Here is a 19,457-nt window from a genome sequence, read left to right as displayed (position 1 = left end):
TTTCAAGGATGCCAGAGTTTCATGTAGGCTTTTGCAATTATAACAGTGGACATTAATCATGTCACTTTTATTTTTTTTATTTTATTTTTTTAATTTTTTTTAACGTTTATTTATTTTTGAGACAGAGAGAGACAGAGCATGAATGGGGGAGGAGCAGAGAGAGAGGGAGACACAGAATCGGAAGCAGGCTCCAGGCTCTGAGCTGTCAGCACAGAGCCCGACGCGGGGCTCGAACTCACAGACTGTGAGATCATGACCTGAACCAAGTCGGACGCCCAACCGACCAAGCCACCCAGGCGCCCCTAATCACGTCACTTTTAAATGTAATGTACACATACAGCCAGCTGAGCATTTTCTAGGGCCTAAGTAAAATGCCACGTGGGAGATTCTCTGAGCCCTTCGCTGAGTCAGGCTTCAAATATGTGATGTGAAGGGATGCTAAATGTAGAAATAATTTAAGACAGCATAAACTATTTCACTGAACTGTACATGAAGAACACCTTGCAATTCTTTCCCGTGTGTTTTCTTTTTTTTTTTCTCTTCTGTCCCTTTCTGTGAGTCGGGAAACTGCCAGTCCTTCCTCTAGGAAGTTTGTTCCGTTTGCTCAGCCCAGCAATCAGCTGACACGGAACACGCCCTCATTCATAGTGCTCTGGGGCCCAGTGAGAACATTGTAGAAGCTAGACATGACCCTCATCCTGCCAGATAAACTGGGGATACGGCATGAGCCCGGTGGTGCGTTCGGGATGGAAGGTTTAATCCTGAGTCCCTCGAAGTCTTCCCTTTACCGTGCCTTCCTTTCTACTGATTTCATTAAGAGGTAATGTGTCCGATTCTCCAGCAGGACAGCCTCCGAGGAAAGCCTTCGTGTTTACGGACATAAATGGGTTTTGAGACTACGCAATGGAAAAGCCAAAATGAGCAGAAAAAGCACAGGGGACTGGAGGACAGCCTGTTCGTGCTGGAGAACAGGAGCCAGCTGCCATTGTTAGAACACCTTTGTGAAGGCAACACAGGCTAGATTGCTTTTCTGCCCAGAAGACCGTATTTATCCGTCCTCTTTTTTCTCTCCTTTGCACCCCAGGAGAAAGAACGATGAGAACATAACCCTAGAGACGCTTTGCCATGACCCCAAGGTTACCTACCATGGCATTGCTCTTGAAGACTCTGCTTCTCCCAAGTGTATTATGAAGGAAAAAAAGGTGTTGGGCGAGACTTTCTTTATGTGTTCCTGTAGCACCGATGAATGCAATGACTACATCATCTTCTCAGAAGGTGAGTCTTCTTCCCCTAAGTGTCCGGAGCCCCGCTTCCTCTGTGTCCAGAGTCTCAGGCTCCATCCTTCTGGGACTAGACAGGGAGCTTACGCTCTGTGGATTAGGAACCAGGCACCTGGCGGGACGAGGTGCTTAAGGAGTAACAGGGCTGGTCCTGGCCCAGAGCCAATCTGGCTCATAGGGCCCACGTTCTTCTTGGCCTGCAACCAATAGTTTCTTCCCCGACATCAGTGGCTCTCCGTGCGGTCCCTGGAGCAGCCGCGGCGGCATCACCTGAAAACTTGTCAGCGACGCAGATTCCGGGTCCCCACCCCAGACTATGGAAGTAGAAACGCTGGGTGCAGGCCCCGCAATCTGTGTTTGAATAAGCCCCCCAGGTGATTCTGATGCCGCTGAAATATGAGAACTACTGGTCTAGAGATTGGAGGAGGCTGTCTTACTTTGAAGGCTTACTTTGAATTAAGTCAAGAAGTTTTGTGTACCTGTTCTCAGGATTTGTCTGAAGGGTACTTATTAATGCCCCGTCTCTGAGGAGAGCTGAAATGCAGACAGAAAATAATGACCCAGGGTTTATAGGGAAAGATGAGATTAGAGTCTTGCCTCCATCTTTGAAGTTCAACATTCACTCAGCTTAAAAAGAGAGCACACACTATTCCTTCAGTTTAAACCACTATTCAGTGATTTTTAACCACAAAAATAGTATGTGTTCCTTATCAAAAATTCAGACAATCCACAGCCTGTAAAAATTTTAAATGGAAGTACGTAAGTTTCTTCTCCTCACTCCCAACCCAGTAGATAATCAATATGAATAGTTTGTTTGATGCATACTTGTCTCTGTCATCCATTCATATTATCCTTCCTTATCTCCTCTGTTTCCCTATTTCCTCCCCCTCTCTCTTCCTTCCTTCCTTCAATCCATGCATCTGTCCGTCCATCCATCCATCCACCCATCCATCTATCTATCCACCCCATACCCTCATTCACCTTTCAGTGCAAATAGTTGATCATACTATAAATATTATTTGACAGTATTTTTTCACCCAGCCCCCTTACTTCTCCTTTTAAATAAGACAATACATATGGATATACTGCATGCCTTTTAATTATTGTCTAGAAGTTCCATAATGTGGATTATCTTCTATGACTGAATTAACCATTCCCTGTTGGTAGATTATTTAGTTGTCTCCATTTTTCCACTTAATCCTACATTGAATATCGTTGCAAAAACGTCTTGTACATTTGTGCTAATATTTCTGTAAGAGAGATTTCAGCCCCAAGGAGGTCTGATTCAATAAAAAATCCTTTTAGAACACAAGTTCTGGGTTTACGCAGCATCCCTGCTGCTATGTGTATCGCAGCGATGGAAAACGGGGTCTCATGCTTTGTGTATGGTGCTCATGAGCACTGCTGACCCACCTTTTTCTCTCTCTGTGTCTTTCGCCAACTCCCATTCCTCTCTTCTTGTCTAACCCCTTACCTATTCCAGATTCTCTGTACAGAGTCAGACACGTTCATCTTGTCAGCACAACACTTTGGAAAATCATCCCTCCCTCCTATTTTCTCATCCTATGATCCATTTGTCTCATTTTTCTTGTGTAATTTGAGTTAGGTGGGAAGATATAACTGTGTTAAATCACACTAAAGCATGGTAACACCTGATATACTGACTTAACACATGAACCTTCCCCAAGTAGTTCACCTTTTCAAAGAACTCCCAGTCTAAGGTGAAGGGATTAATCTCTAATAGTAGAATATCCAAACAGGTTTATTGCCATCGATGAAACTTCTCTCCTTTTGCAAACTGGTTTATCCACAGTGGAAGAGTTTATTCTGTCCAGAAGGGACAAAAGTTAGTAAATGGCCTCAAAGTTGAATATATAGTTGTATTACTATAAGCTTTTAAGATATTAATGACTTCAGGGGCACCTAGGTGGCTCAGTCAGTTAGGTGTCTAACTTTGGCCCACGTCATGATCTCACAGTTCATGGGTTGGAGACCCACATCCGACTCTGCACTGACAGCCCAGAGGCTGCTTTGGATCCTCTGTCTCCCTCTCTGTCTCTGCCCCAACCCAGCTTGTGTTGTCATTCTCTCTCTCTCTCTGTCTCTCTGTCTCTCTCTCTCTCTCTCTCTCTCTCTCTCAAAAATAAATAAACATTAAAAAAAAAGAGGAGCCAAAATTCTTCTTAAAAAAAAAAAAGAAGAAGAAGAAGAAGATATTAATGACTTCAGTTTGCAGTATATTTCAACTCAGGTGATCATCATGGGCCCATGTCCGTACTTTCCCTCTTATTCATTATCAGACTATTTCTTTCCTTATGAGGTAAGATAATCAGCATAAAGGCAGTTTCTCATTTACAACGCAGGAAATCCAGCACAGCTGATGACTGGAGTGTCTGGATGACTTCAAAGTCTCTTAAAATGCTCCAGGGAGTGTTTGCCTTTTAGGCATCTCCCTTCTCTGCAGTGGGATAATTCCTCCATGTAAAACGCCACATAATTAGCAACGTTTGGGGATCCGCATCCCTTCTTACTGCCACCATCTCTTTCTTATGCTGAGGAATGAAATGTCTTGAAGCAATTTTTATTTCTCCATTCCATGTCAAATAAGATGTCAAGCACAAACACTATAAAGTGTTTTATGCTGTATTTTTATTTGTACGGTGCTCTGTTCTTGTTGCCAGATTTCTGATCTGCAAACGCCGTGAGTGATAATTACTCACATCTTCCATTGTTCTTAAATATTTAAGGGCAAAAGGTAAGCCACATGGTTTTCCTTTTAAATGTAGATCTTATTTCCAGGGCTATTAGCCAAGATAGCTGACATTCAGCGAGAATGAATCCTGTCTCTGAAAGATTCTCTCTTGCTAAAAGGTGTTGTGTAGAATTCTGAGAAGTCCCAGTCCGCCCCTGGACTCCCCCAGACCGAAGATTCCAGCTAGAAGAGCGGGTGGTTGTGTTAGTCCTTATTGATGGCCTCGTGACAGCTGCTAGTCAGAGGAGACCTTTGAGGCTCCAGGACCGAGCATAGAATGTGGGAGGAGGGAACCCTGAGCAAACAGCTGTCCTGTTTACTTGCAGATGACACATCCACTTTGCAGAGACATTATGCGGGGATCGATCTCCCACTGAACCTTTAAGAATCAAACGCAACCACTCGGCTTTATTCATTCCTTAAACGGTTTCCAAGTGCAGTGAAGACACTCAATTTGCAGCGCTCAGAGCAAGGAGATGATTTTTTTGCTGTTTTAGGAAAGAGAAACAGTGTAGTGTAATTGGTTAAGAGTGGGAGCCCGAGGTGGGTTCCCTGCATCGATGGCCTGTTCTACTACTTATGAGCTTTGCCACCTTGGGCCAGTTACCTGATGTCTCCCTGCTTCAGTCCTCTTGGGTATGAAATGGAAATTAAAGGGCAGGGTTGGGGGCTGGCGCGGTGTTGTGATGTTGTCAGGATTGAATAGATGCGTGCGTGCGGAGCCCTAACGTCAGTGCCCAGTACAGCGTGGGGAGTCACTCCTCGCTGCTGGAGTTCGTTGGGCTTTTTGTACAGGTTTGGCACTTTTGGTTAAGACCTGGGCCAGGACGGTGCGGTGCCTAGGTCTCCTCCGGCACTGAGGTCGTGCGGTCGGGTTTTGACCATGGCATGCCAGCAGAGCATTGAGACCCCTCTCGCATACACGGAGGGGCTTGCTTTGCTGGACTCTGAGCCTCATCGTCCGCATGCCTTCACAGAGGAAGGGGAGCGTATTGGGTCTAGGATTTCTAATCAAAGCTAACCACAGCCCTGACATCGCAGGATAATATTACAAATTAGGCACGTTGTTCCTGTTTTGACTCAGAATCACAGCAGGAGGCAGCTAAATAAAACTAGGAAGACTCACAAGTGCCTTTCAGATTAGTGATGAGGGTAATCACACTCTGTCCTCGCTAGAGGGATTCACCCCCTCTTCTTTTTTCCAGCCCAACGCTTGCTTGGGGCCACGTGCCCGTCTCACTGAATGGCCTGCCACTGTTGACCGCCTAGTGCTGATAGTGGGGGGCCTGTGGCCTGGGGTGGCTGGGAGTTACAGGTGGTGCCGGGAGGGCCCAGCTCAGTAGCCAGCGCACAGTAGGTACCTTCTGTTTTACTCCTTCCTCCCTGGGGAAGGAGAACCCCGTGCCAAGGAGCACAGCTCTCCTGCATGGTGGAAACCTTTCATACACGGAGTCTTGGCACACCAGCATTACCAGGGAGCTTGCTAGATGTACACAGCCTGCGGGACCTGTTGCATCAGCATCTGCCCTGTAACCGTGTCCTTGGTGATTTGTTTGCACGCTGAAGTGTGAAAAGCACTGGTGTGAACTCACCCAGCTAGGCACGGCACCAGAGATGGGTCTCGTTAAGTTCATGCTGGCAACTTGCTGAGCTGATCAGCCCAAGAGGAGTGCATTTGGTCTTAACCCTGGTTCTTTGGAAGTGAGCTAAATATACTGTACTTGGTCCATTCATGAATCGCGTTAACGCAACTCCCCAGGGAAATGTGTTTTTCAACAGTGATGGTAAAGTTCATTTCTTGATACACCTGATGTCTTGTTCACTCCACAGACCTTGTGCTAGCGTCTGCATGTAGATACCAGGCCCGTTTTAGGTAACATTTGTTTTGTTTCCATGATACTGTTTATGCTAATTTGTCTGCGGGGTTTGTCCCCTAATACTTCCCAAAGCAAGAAGACATTTAGGAATGCTTTTAAGACATTGTTCTCAATTGGGTCTACAGAGGAGATGTTTAATAGCCCCGGGGAGCCCTGGACAAGTAATAGAGTAACGTTACAAAGAGTTTGCCTGAATCAGTTTGTCCTTCAGTTGTTTGTTATGGTCATCTGCCAGAGTTGGGTACGTGAAAAACAAGAAAGTGACTTATAGGAACTTCCTGTCCCAGGTGACTGGGCTCCTGGCCATCCCACCTTTCCTCCTGACTTGGAGCTGAGCTGCTCATTCTAGAAATGAGCTCTGCAGGAAAGGGAATTAGCATTAAACTCAAGTCGTGAACTTTGAAAAGTTTGGTTTTAAGGCCAGAGACCCAACGCCTTCCTTAACTGAAGAGCCAGAAAGCTGAAGCCTTCTCCGAGGCCCCGGCCGTGGTAATTCATAGAACAGTTAGAACAATAGCAGCCGCGATCACTGCCTCGGGTTGAGAGTCTACTGTCGGTTGGCCACGTGGGCTAACTTGTCCACTTGCAGGGATGTTGTCTTGTTTCCTAGAGTCCTATTTTTTTTTTCTGCCATCATTTTTTTTCAGCTTTATTGAGGCATAATAGACAAATACAATTGTAAGACATTTAGAATATACACATACGTTATGAAAGGATTCCTCTCATCTAGTTAAACACATCCATCACCCCACCTATTTGTGTGTATGTGAGAACATTTAAACGCTACTTGCAAGTTCCGATTATTCAAGACAGCTTTTTCAACTCACTGTGTTTTGCATTAGATCCTCTGACCTTACTCACTTTGTAGCTGAAAATGTGTACCCTTTTATCAACCTCTCTCCATTTCTCTGACCCTCCAGGCCCTGGCAACCACTTTGCTACTCTTTATGAGTTTGACTTTTTTTTTTTTTTTTTAAGAGTCCACATAAGAAGTGGTAACATGCGCTATTTGTCTTTCTGTGCCTTTTTTTTTCTTTCTTTTTTTTTTTTTTTTACTTAATGCCTTCAAGGTCCATCCATGTTGTTGTGAATGGCAGAATTCTCTTCTTATGGCTGTATATGGATATATTCCACATCTTCTTTATTGAGTCACCCATTAATGAACACTCGGGTTATTTCTATATCTCAGCCATTATGGATTTATCCTGCAGTGAATATGGGAGTATAGGTATGTCTTTGAGAGCCTGTGTTTATTTCCTTGGGTTATTTACCCCAAAGTCAGGTTGCTGGATAGTATGGTATTTCTTTTTTTAATTTTTTGAGGAACCACCGTACTGTTTTCCATAGTGGCTGCTACCTTCCCACCAGCAGTCCCAACATTTTCCTTTTCTCTCCTTCCTGGCCAGTGCTTGTCCTCTCCTGTTTTTTTTGAGTCACATTTTTCTTTAGGCTGAAATGAATCCCATGAAAGAAGCTTATCTACACTTTTTATTTTACTCCCAAAGAAATGGGTCTCCAGAGAGTAGCATGCATTTCCCAAGATCCCACCGTTGGTTCTCCAGCTTTTACCCACAGAGAATCAGAGAGTCTCGTCTCTTCTTCAGGGAGTGCCCTCACCCTTCCACGGTCAGGTCTGGTTGGGGGTGGGGTGGGTCGTGTATGCTTTTTAAATCAGGCTTACACCCGTGCAAGTTTGCACCCTTCACATAAGGGGCTGCCTGTTCTGTGGGCACATGACTGATCACTGAACTGCAATACACAGTCACCATTCAGCAAGTCCTTGGCAAGAAGTACAACCTCAGGCTTCCACTGTTCATGGGTTTGTGAGAAACGTTTATCACGTAAAGAATGGCCAGCAGGATGCCCATCTCTTGAGAAGCTCATGGTTCCCCCCAGTAAGATGATCCGAGTTTACATCCCAGCTAAGCGACTTATAAACTGTCCCTTGAGTGGACTACTTCGCCTCGGCATTCCCCTCTGAAAAATAGGGATAGAAATAGTGTTTCCTATGACCAGGATAAGTGTGAGGATAAATGACTTCATTCACTTAGGGGACTTAGAATAGTACCTGGATCAGAGCAAGTCTTCAATAAACGTTGTCTGTAAATATTGACTATTACTTATCGTTGGATTCAGCCAGATGATCAAGGAGCTTTGTGCACTGAAATCAGGGTGATATGTTCATGGTAAGGAATGCTGTTGGGGAAACTGTTCCCTGCATTGTGGTGGTATCTTCAGGAGGAAGCCGGGAGAAATTTCTCTCAGCTCTCTGCCTTAGAAAGACCGTTCCCCTCTGGGGCCCCGTTTGTGTCTGATCTTATGGACACTTTGAAACATATAGAACAGAGGTCAGCAAACTTTTTTGCTAAAGGACCAGTTGGGAAATAGTTTTTGGCTTTCTGGGCCACAGAGTCTGCCTCCTGCGGCTGCTCAGCCCTGCCGTGGAAGCAGCTAGAGACAGCCTGTAAACAAGTGGATGCAGCTGTGTTCCAGTAACACTTCATTTACAGAAACAGACTTCAACCCCTGATGGAGAGCGTGTTTTTCGTACACCCCCCTTCAGTACCGAGTTGAGCATCTAGCAAGTAATGTGGCTACTGACACCACCCCTGCCTGCCTGTATTCCACATTTATCTTCTGTTTACTTTCATTCCACAACCCGTCTTTTACTTTGTTGTCTTCTTTCCCTACTGTCTCTATCTGTAGGTGACATGAGATTTTTGTTGTTGTTGTTGTTGTTGTTAAACAGGATGGGACTATCAGTAAACACATCAATTATTTGTCATCAACTTAGAAACGAGGACTCTAGAAACCACTTCTGACTCAGAGTTCAACCGATGTGGTTAAACAGAGAAACAGACCGTCCGATAAAGGCTGCCACCCAATGTGTTGTCTCATTGCTGACGTGCCAGCTACGTGCGGGCTTTTGCAGTTAGCATGCCCTTGAACCTGAGAGGCTGAGAGAAGAGAGACCAGGGCTCCCGGTAGCCACAGAGTTCCATTCCTTCCTCTCTCATTGTAGAATTTCTTTTAAATGAAAACAGCCTCTTCGGTTTGCAAGCCTAACTCTGGCAGGAAGACAAATGATTTTTTTACAGTATCAGACACGCGGTTTCCTGTCTGTGTTTAACTTGCTAGCAGAACATCTCAGCCAGCTGGTTCCCCCCGGACCTATTGTGACCTTAATAACATGGCCTCGCGCCATCCAGCACACGCACTCCGTGTATCGATCCCATGCCTCGTGCACTTTATTGACTCGTATCGGTTTCTGAGTCAGAGAGGACCTGGGAGCACCGCCCCCTTTCCCTTAAATCCCACTTTGTGTTTGTTCCGTCCCAGCATCACGGGGCTGGCTTCTTGGGGAAACTCTTCGTTCTCACGTGGAAGAAATGAGAAGAATAAAGGGGCTTTGGCAGCTCCGTGAGTTCTGGGTGTGCTGCCTTTGAACTGTGCAGTCGCTACTCAAAATAGCTGGCCCGCCAGCTGTGCGTTTTTGTTGCAGGAGAAGCAAACCAGATTTACTTTCTGGTCTCAATGTAGGAGAAAAAAGTTAAGTGTGGAAATATGGTTGTGAAGAGTTGTTAGAAGAGGAGGAAAATTATGGATTAAACTCGCTGGTTTCATTCCTGGGAAGAGAAGTCAGTTATTTGAGGTGATGATTCAGTGCTGAAGGAGCCTTTGGTTATGAATGAGCTAGGTTAGAAAGCATCCTCTGAATCTGTGAATACGGCCTATGTCTGGCCAAGGAAATAATAAAGATCGTACATGCCAGAGGGCATTGTGACTCAGTCAAGTGCAGCTTAGAATGTATTTGTGGCGTCTCCGGGCAAAGCAACTCGCCTTTGTAGATTTTTTTTTTTTTTCCCCTAAGCAGCAAAGTAAACAAAGATGCTCTGAGGTTAGATGTGGTTGCTGGTTGTGAATCTGTCTACACTGGAACCTCATTCCACTGTGAATCATGGCAGAGTGGAATCTCGAATCCCATCCACTTGGATGTGAGTGACCAGTTAAACATTTGGTCCAATAAGGTGGGACATCTGTAGTCTCTCATCACCCCCATGACCACCTCCTTGTGCTGTACAAACAACACATGGATGGGTGACTGTGAAAAGGGTCCGCAGAGACCCTTTGGCTATTTTACAAGTGTCTCAGCGCCCCACCAGTGGAAAAACACCAGGAAGCTAGCTAACCACCATGAAATTGACTTTCATTTCCGCTCATACTAAACTCCAGAGGCTGTATTTACCACCAGTTGGACATCTGGCTGACAAGATTTTGTAAAATCTTTTCTGATCCTGAAATCACTCCTGCATGGTGCTAATTATGTAAATATCAAATTTACCAGCAATCATTATACATTCATTAAGAAGGAACCTTTTTTTTTTTTTTTATCTTTTGCTTTAGAGAATGGTATGAAAACCAATACGTGGATGTACAGGAAGTCCACTTTGACTTCATGTAAGGAATAAGTTTTTAAATATCCCAGTGTTTAGACCTTATCCTAGATCTACAGCTAGATCTATTGGGATTAGATTGTGGAATGATTTACAGAGGAGTGGGGTCCATCCATTGTAACATTTCATCATTTTAAGGACATAACTCATGTTTTTACTTTAAAAAAAATGTACCTCGCATTGCCTCATTAGGATATAGCATGTTCCATTGTCAAGAACGATTGATCCGGAGCACCTGGGTGGCTCGGTTGGTTAAGGGTTCAACTCTTGACTTTGGCTCACGTGATGATCTCACAGTTTGTGAGTTCAAGCCCCACATCAGGCTCCACGCTGACAGCACTGAGCCTGCTTGGGATTCTTTCTCTCCCTCTCTGCCCCTCCCCTGCTTGTTCTCTGTCTCTCTCAACATAAATTTAAAAAATATAGTTTAAAAAAATCCAATTGATCCTAAATGTAGGCATTAAAACTCCTTCCATTCCTTCTTTTTCCAGGTCCCATCCTATTCAGAATACCTATTTCTCCCATCCAGCTGAAGTCGTTCTCTGCTTTGGCTGCACTTTGGAAACACCTGAGAGGCTTTAAAAACCACTCATTAACTGGGTCTTAGCCCTGTAGTTTCAGACTTAATTGGTCTGAGTCCTGGTATCAGGATTAAAAAAAAAAACAACAACACAACTCCCGAAGATATTCTAATATGCAGCCAGTGTTGGGAACCACTGAACTCAAGACAGTTTGTTCTGCCAAATATTTTTCTATTTTTCATCATGTACCTCATATAACCTGGAAAAGAATGGTAACAATTAGAGAATGGCAACCACCACAGGAAGTAGCTAAAATGCCGCCTTGTAGGTTAGAGGAGGAGGAAAACAACCAAACAAAATACCTGTCTTACCACATCCCTGAGGAACAGGAGGGTTCTCTAACACAGGGTAATACCGTGCTCTCTGTAACTTACAAGCAGCTACTCCCGAACAAGGCCAAGCGCGTTACTGGGTGGAGGCATCCGAGGTGTTAGAACTGGTGAACTTGTACAGCATCATTTGAAACCTCAAAGTGTGACTGGAAGGTAGGATGGAAAACTGGGGTACCACTGCCCTGGCAAAGTCAAGGTGGGGCGGGAGGTGGGGAGGTGTGCACAGTTGGAGGAGGTGGAGACCCTCAGGTGGGAGGAACTGCAACAAGCTGTGGTTCACGTGGAAAAAGCCAGAAAAAGAGGCAAGTTGTGTTTCAAGTGACCGAAGGGGGATTGATAGTGTGAATAATGAACATGCTTTTCCAAAGTGGTCGGAAGACTAACACGAAGAAAAATGTGGCCCCATAGAACATCTGTCAGGTGGAGGCTCTGCCCGGGGAGAAATAGGCATTCATACGATAGGTGATCATTTCTTGGGCAAAGCCTGGCATGACTTAGGCTCTCTGTTAATGTTGGTTGCCCTCCTAAAGCCACAGCAACAGAAGTAGCAGGAATCTGTGTCCCAAGGAGGAACGTGAAGGACGATGAGCATGGTGGAAGGACTGCCTATCTACCGTAGCAGAAACAGAATCAGGGGTTTAGTTGCCTGGGATGGCCAGTAATAATGAACCTTAACAGATCCATGTAAAATCAGGCATATAGGTCCAGGCGATTGATTGCAGAAAAGTAGCTTACCAAAAGCTGGCTTGGCATCTGTTCATGTGATAAAGACCCCAGGGTTTACAGGTGAGTTAAGGGCACATTAAATTCAGGCTGATCTGACCGAGAGCATCAAAACAAAACCATAGAACCAACTAACCAACGAGTCTTCAACTGTGCTCGTAGGAAGGGGCATGAGAGTCCCAGTTAAACTTCGCGACACAGATAACATTCCAAGTATTGTGGCTGGGTCTAGAGAAACATGGAGAATCACGAATACCAAGAATGATTTCAGAGAATACATCACTTCACACTTAGAAAAAGGACCTGGCATTTCTTGGGTGCCTGCCATATGTTGGGCAGGCCGACTTTAGAGTCTGACACATAGATCTTTTGAAGAGCAATTGAAGGAAACGGAGATGTTCAACCTGAAAAAGAAATGATTTAGGGAAGTGGGTGACATACTTACCAAGAGTTTAAGAGCTGTCATCTGTCCCGTAGAAGAAGAAACCATTCTGTTGTCTTTTACTGTAGAGAACAGCATGAAAACCAGTAAATAGATGGCCACATTTGATTTAATACAGAGAATAAGCTTAATATAAAGAATAAATAAGAAACTATTCCAGTGTTCAGACTTTATCCTAACAGATCTACAGCTGGATCTATTGGCATTAGATTATGGAATGATTTACAGAGGAGTGGGGTCTCTCTGTTGTAACATTTTGACTAGAGGTTTTATCTCTACCTCTCGAGAATATTCCAGAAGAGGTGGTCCTACCCAACTAGACTACCAATAAGGCCCTTTTGTTGGGGAGAGAGGTGGAAGGAAATAATGTAAGGGAGACCACAGAAGGGGTGCAAGGGCTAGGGAATGGCTTAGTTTTGAAATACGTGTAATTGGAATAAAACAACCACGTGGCCTGGAGGGAAGACATCTTCCATTATTTTAGGAAGAATTATCCTCAGAGTCTGTCCAGAATGTCAAACAGTCCTGTCAATATTCTAGAAGTTAAATTCAATAGTCTGTGCCCAGTGAGCTCACTGTCCTTCTTTTGTTTAATTAGAATGATTTCTTTTTGTTTGCCTGAATCTAGTTGTTTGCTTTTTACTGAGACAATGAATGAAGAAGCGTATCTCCTGCAGCAGCTGATTTCACTAGTAAATTCTCAGAGACCCTTTTCTCACTGGCTAGCACTGAATACAGTTCTACGAGGGCTTTGCAAACAGGTCCTTTACGAATTTGCTATGGGAGAGGGAAACCTGTCTGTGGCAGAGGACCAAGGAACTTATTCCATGTTTGCTGAAGCCCCACTTCTCAAAGTCTACTGTGTAAATGAAGCAGGAGGGAACTTTGTATTCCTGATTCAGGAATTTAGGACAGGCCTGAGATTCTGCATTTCAGATACGTCCCCAGGTGACGCCTGCCCTGGCTGCTAGTCTGGGGGACACACTTTGTTGTCGTCGTCGTTTTATTTGAGTGTGGTTGACATACAGTGTTATGTTAGTTTCAGGTGTACAACTGGGAACACCCTTTGAGCAGCAGAGAGCCAAGAGAGTCTTTCTGTATCATGCCACCAGATTTTTTTTTTTTGATACAGAAAATGCTGGTAAGATATTAGAACTCCTCAACTAGGAAGTGTGTGTGTGTGTGTGTGTGTGTGTGTGTGTGTGTGTGTGTAAAATATGGTGGCTTGGTGTATGTGATGGGGCAAGAATAGAGGAAAGCTGTATGGATATGCAATGTAACAGAATAAAGAGATGCAATCTGTTTCGCTTCTTATGCAGTCCCTTATCTTGTTCTCTGGGGACCCTGGCGTGTGTGTGCCTGGAGAGTGCTGTGGTTCAGTAATGCTTCCCTTGCATAGTGAATGAACATGCACGAAACATATTCAGTGAATGAAGAGGAGACATCCGTATTTTTGGTTCACTTTCATCCTTTTCTTTATCGTAACCGGGCCCAACTTCCTTAGACATATGGTTCAACCGAGTTATGTCCCTGGGAGGACAACATCCAAACCAAAATGCGCATGTCTCCGTTTTCCCAGTACAGCCAGACTATCTTCCGACTTCCCTCAATAAGCCTTCCACCTTCTTTTTGGTAGTGCACTTCAAACTCATCAGCATACGCTCTCTTAAACTTATTTCTGACAAGGGTATATTGCTTCACTTTCTCAAGAAAGAGAATCTTACAGCTCAGATAGTCATGGGGGAAATGGGTTCTCTAAAAGCAGCATTATCATAGGGCATGATACAAAAAGAAGCCAGGCAAAACTGCAAACCACAAACCTAGTGAAATTTTAATGCTTCTTTACCAGATGGGGATTTTTTTTTTCTGGTTGGAAACCTATGAAATATGTTACTAATGAGAACTATTATTTTTTTGCTAGAGTTTATCACAAAATAATACAAACATATTTATCGAATGTTTTCTTTTTTTTTTTTTTTTTTTTACCTAACTTAAAGAGCTTGACAGATACTTACGAGATTGCCAGAAATCTCTTGTGAGTCTTATAAAGAACCTAGTGGGGTTATTTCTGGGTTGTCTTCATTCTGCAGGTGAGCAGGCAGAAAGAAACAAAGCTGGCCGTAAAATCAGGTTCCAGAGTTTTTAAAAACCCAGTTATGCTGCTTTTCACGTAAATTTTTCAGGCTCGGGATCTACTTTGTTTTGGGAGCTTTCTGTTGCCTGGTGAAGTGTTACTAGTTTGAATCTAGAGCTAGTTTCCGCCCCACCCCCCACACCCCCTGCAGATTGCAAACAAAGTCAGCTTTTCAGTGTGCATCCAAAAAGTCAGGACACTGGATCCCAGGTCAGTGTGGTGTCTAGAAGGTAAAGTAGCATGAAAGATACTAGTCCATCGCTTCATCCTGGAACACTCCAAGAACTCCCCTTCCCAAAGCATCAGGGACTTCAGGATTTTACATGTGGTGGCTGCTGTAGGAGATACTGCTAAATAGTTTAAGGGAAGAAAAGGGACCTTAAATCCCAGGCAGCAAAGGGCGTGGCAAAGAAAGGTGATTCTGGGTTACATTGGGAGACTTGGGATAAAAATGCCCAAATAAGCTGTTTCAACAAAATGTACTTTGTGTTGGTCTGTTTGGAAATAATAGTTTCTTGACTGGAAGAAAGAGTCCTTTTCATACCATGAACCGCTCGTCCTTCCCGATACCTACATCATTGTTTGTGTGCATATTATTTCATGAGAAAAGAAGCCACATGTCCGTGCGTCTGGTTGTAGAGCAGATTGAACTAGCATGGGGACACCTGGACACCAAGCGTCACTGAGCCCAGGTGTAAAGGACTGAGCTAGATGAGCCTGTAGATTTATAAAAATTCTTTATCTTGTAACACAGATTCCTCCATTTTGTTTCACTGTGCTGGTTCAGATCTCCAGTTCATGCTCAGTAGAGAGAGCTGTGGTTGGCATCCTGTTCCTGTTTTTAAAAGAAATGCATCTACCGTTTCCCCGTTAGAATCAAGTTTGCTGAAGACCATTGGTATGTTTTCCTTATCAAGGTGTTCAGCGTCATCATATACTTCCTCTGTGTCCACTGAATTGATCATGTAGTTTTTCTGCTGTAATTGATTAATGTGGTAAATGACAGTAGGTGGTTTTGTTTGTTTCTCGTGCTAAAACATGCTCGCCTGGTAACCTGGTCCTGCTGTCTTATCTTTCTATTTATTTTTATTTCAGTTGAGAGAGAGAGAGAGAGCAAGCCCAAGCAGGGGAGAGGGGCAGAGGGAGAGAGAGGGAGAATCTTAAGCAGCTTACGTAGCCCAACGTGGGACTCGATCCCATGACCTTGGGATCATGACCTGAACCAACACCAAGAATCAGATGCTCAGTTGTCTTAGCCACCCAGGTGCCCCTCTTATCTTTTTATATCCTTTAATGGGTTTGGCTTGCTGTTTAGTTAGAATTATTTGTTTAAATCACAGTACGTGAGTGAGATTGCTCTGTAATTCTCTTTTCTCATACTCTCCTTGTTTGCTTTTGGTTGTTCTGTTTTCATGGAATGAATTGAACCATGGTACAATCTTTTCTGTTCCCTGCAAGCGTTTGTGTGATATTGAATGGGTTTGTTCCTCACAAGTTTGGTTCAGCTGGGACTGGTATGAGTTTAGGGCTTTGAGGGGGGGGGGACACTGTTGCTCAAATATTCTCGGTTACTTTTTTCCCCTACTTCATAGTTTTCCTTTTTTTTTTAATGTTTTATTTATTTTTGAGAGAGAGAGAGGCAGACAGAGAGGGAGACAGAGGATCTGAAACCGGCTCTGTGCTGACACCAGACAGCCCGATGCGGGCTTCGAACTCACAAACCGTGAGATCATGACCTGAGCCAAAGTCAGACGCTTAACTGACAGGGTCACCCAGGTACCCTTCCCCCACCTCTTATTTAAACAAAATTTAAACTTGTAGAAAAGTTGAAAGGATGGCATAATGTACACTTGTATACCCTGTGCCTTCCTCAGTATTTACCCTGTGTTAACATTTTACTACTTCCTCGTTTCTGTGTGCCTGTGTGTGTGCGCGCGTGCGTGCGTATGGGTGTACCGTAGTCAATATTCAAGTTTCCCCAAAGCTGCGGTGTTGCTGCTGTTGCTTAAATTCCGGATCCAGGCAAGGACCACACATTGTATGTAGTTGTTTTACCTCATCCACCTGTTTCTTGTTTTTCACGACATTGACTTGGAACAGGCCGACCCGTTTGTTTTATTCTGGACTTGTCTGATGGTTCCTGCTTAATGAGATTCTTTTTGCTAATCGAGATGTAATTGACACTTGACATTGTATTAGTTTCAGGTGTACGACATAATGATTCATTGTATGTATATATTGCAAAGTGATCATGACAGTAAGTCTAGTTAACATTCCTCTCGGCGGCACGTGGTTACAAGCATATTTTTCTTGTGATGAGAGCTTTAAGAATTACTCTCTTAGCAACTTTCAAATATGCAGTGCAGTATTTGTAACTAGAGTCGCTAGGGTGTACATTTTATCCTCCAGACATATTTTATAACTGCAACTTTGTACCTCTTGACCACCTTCGCTCATTTATCCTACCTCGTACCTCCCACTTCTGGCAACCACCAGTGTGTTCTCTGCATCTATGGGTTCAGTTTTGTTTTGTTTCTTTAATTCCACATGTAACTGAAACGATAAAGTACTAGTTGTTCTCTGTCAGGCTTCTTTCACCAAGCACAATGCACTTAGGGGCCATTCATGTTGCCATAAATGGCAAGATGTCCTTCTTTTAATGGCTTAATAGTATCCTACTGAGTGTGTATTTATATAGATATATCGTGTTTTCTTTATAAATTCATCCACTGATGGACACTTCGATTGTTTCCACGTCTTGGAACATTAAATAATGTACATAATGTTGCAATAAACACTGGGGTGCATCTGTCTCTTAGAGATAGTGTTTCATTTCCTTGAGATGGATTAGATTCAAACCAAACATTTCTGTAAGGATTCTACTGGTGTTTTTATTGTAGGAAAGTTTGGGGTGGGGAGGCGGTTGACAGTTCTGGAAAAATCGAATTCTGAGATGTGTATTCAGACATGTTGATACCAAGGAAGCTAATTTGATAGTGAAAGGCTACAAAAGAAGAGAGAGAAAAAATTCAGAAATTAGGAAAATTTTGAATTACTCATTCAGTTTCTTTAATATTTATGAGATTATCCAAGTCTCATAGTTTTTCTTGGGTCGGTTTTGGTAAATTACACATATATTATTTCAGGACTTATGACCATTGTTGTCTAAGTGTTTAAATTTATTAGCAAAAAGGTCTCATGATCCTTTGAATCTTTGCTGTGCTTGTAATTACACCCCCTCTGTGCCTTTGCCTTATTGCCTTAACAGCTGCACAGAGGCTTGCATACTGTATTAGTCAGTATCCACAACCAATTTAGGGTGTTGTTGATCCCTGCCCCTTGTGTCTTTTATTCCTGCTTCACGATTTCAATCATTATGTTCACTATTCTTTCCTTCGGTTCACTAACATCATGCTGTTTCTAGGCTCTTCCTAGGGCTCGTGCCCTCTTCTCTGTGTTGAACCCTGTGTTGGCTGAAGGTCCCCAGAGCTGCCAGGAGCATCCCTCTTCGGGAAGCCCACCCCTCTGATGTGCACCACTACCTGCCATCAGAGCTCCTCTGCTTTGATCCCAGCTCACTTCCTGTACATTTTCCCAGTTCCCACTTCTGCGAAATGGAAATAAATACTACATAACTAGCAGTGCGGCTGCAGGATTCAACATAATTTGTGGTATAAAACATAGTGTTTGGCATTAAGTAGAAGCTTAGTAAACGAGTGCTGGGCTTGTCACCATTATAGTGAACAGAATGACTTAAGACAGGAAGTTCTCCCTCCCCCCACAGGCCTCTCTCTCTCTAGCAGTTTCCTTCTTTGGATCTGGGCCAGTTGCATGTATATCCTGTTGCTTTAGACGGTATTGGCGTGTGAAAGCTTAGCGGTTAGACTGCTACCACCAGCTTCAAGAATCTCAGGGTTGTCCTGTGGTGTTCGTTCGTAAGCCCTGCAGCAAGGAGTGTGTGGAACAATCATCCTTGTCCCTTTGTATTGCTTGGATAAATTAGTTTCTTGGTAAAGTTGTGCCTGAAACTCCCTCATTAAGTGGAGGAATTGCCAAAACTACTTCAAATATTAAAATAGGAGCCCATCTCTCAAATTCGTCTATGGTGATTTGGCTTTTCTCAAGACACATTAGCTGACCCACCTGTGGCTTTTTTTACTATATTGGTCTTATTTATTGTCTCTGTTATGGTTTGATTTTTCTTTTGAAACTGTGAATTATAGAGGTTTACTTTTAAGTTCCTTTTAGTAACCAGTGTTCGATTGGGGCATAACAAAGGACTTGAAAGAGGCTGGGACAACCTGTTTTCATTGGGGTGTGTGTGTGTGTGTGTGTGTGTGTGTGTGTGTGTGTGTGTGTGTTACTAGGCAACTTGTTTACTTTTAAATCACTCCAAAGGAATGTATACCATGAAATTTCCCCTTGAGGTTTTCTGCCAGTTTGTATTTTTTTATGGCATACTAACATTTATCTTTGACATTTGTCTTTAAAAAAATATTTATCATCAAGGCTCTGACATTTGCAAATGGTTCCTTATTTGCAACTAAGTCTGGGCTCTGTATGTGGGGCACATTTGGTTGGAAATTTTCAGAATTATTAAAGAGACCTCCGGGTTCATTTCTAGGGAGACAGTTTGGTGGCATGGAAAGAACAAAGGCTTTAGGGTCACTCAAAGTTGAGAGAAACAGCCCCCCTGTTTGCCCTTGAGTGATTCATCATAACTCTCAAGTTCCCTTCCTTCCTCCCTTCCCTCTCTCCCTCCACATTACAAGAATGTTTCTGGCAACATCGGTCATAGCTCAAAAGGACCAATAGTGGTAGAATGGATAAATATATTATGGTATATTTGGACAAGGAATTTAATTTCTTCACCCCTAAGATG

The 19,457-nt window shown here is 43.6% G+C and overlaps 1 protein-coding gene across 1 annotated transcript in view; it reads left to right on the top strand.

Annotated features, from left to right (window-relative positions):
* The window catches only part of TGFBR2 (transforming growth factor beta receptor 2), a 90,570-nt gene that overhangs the window by 42,581 nt on the left and 28,532 nt on the right, over nucleotides 1-19,457 (top strand). Inside the window, exon 3 of the mRNA XM_047874669.1 lies at nucleotides 1,085-1,275. Coding sequence (XP_047730625.1) covers nucleotides 1,085-1,275 — 191 coding nt within the window. The remainder of the gene's footprint in view (nucleotides 1-1,084; nucleotides 1,276-19,457) is intronic.

The sequence above is a fragment of the Prionailurus viverrinus genome, chromosome C2 (assembly GCF_022837055.1).
Source record: "Prionailurus viverrinus isolate Anna chromosome C2, UM_Priviv_1.0, whole genome shotgun sequence".
NCBI classification, from domain to species: Eukaryota; Metazoa; Chordata; class Mammalia; order Carnivora; family Felidae; genus Prionailurus; species Prionailurus viverrinus.
The sequence above is the reverse complement of the archived record's forward strand: the minus strand, read 5'-3'. Positions and strand labels throughout refer to the sequence as shown.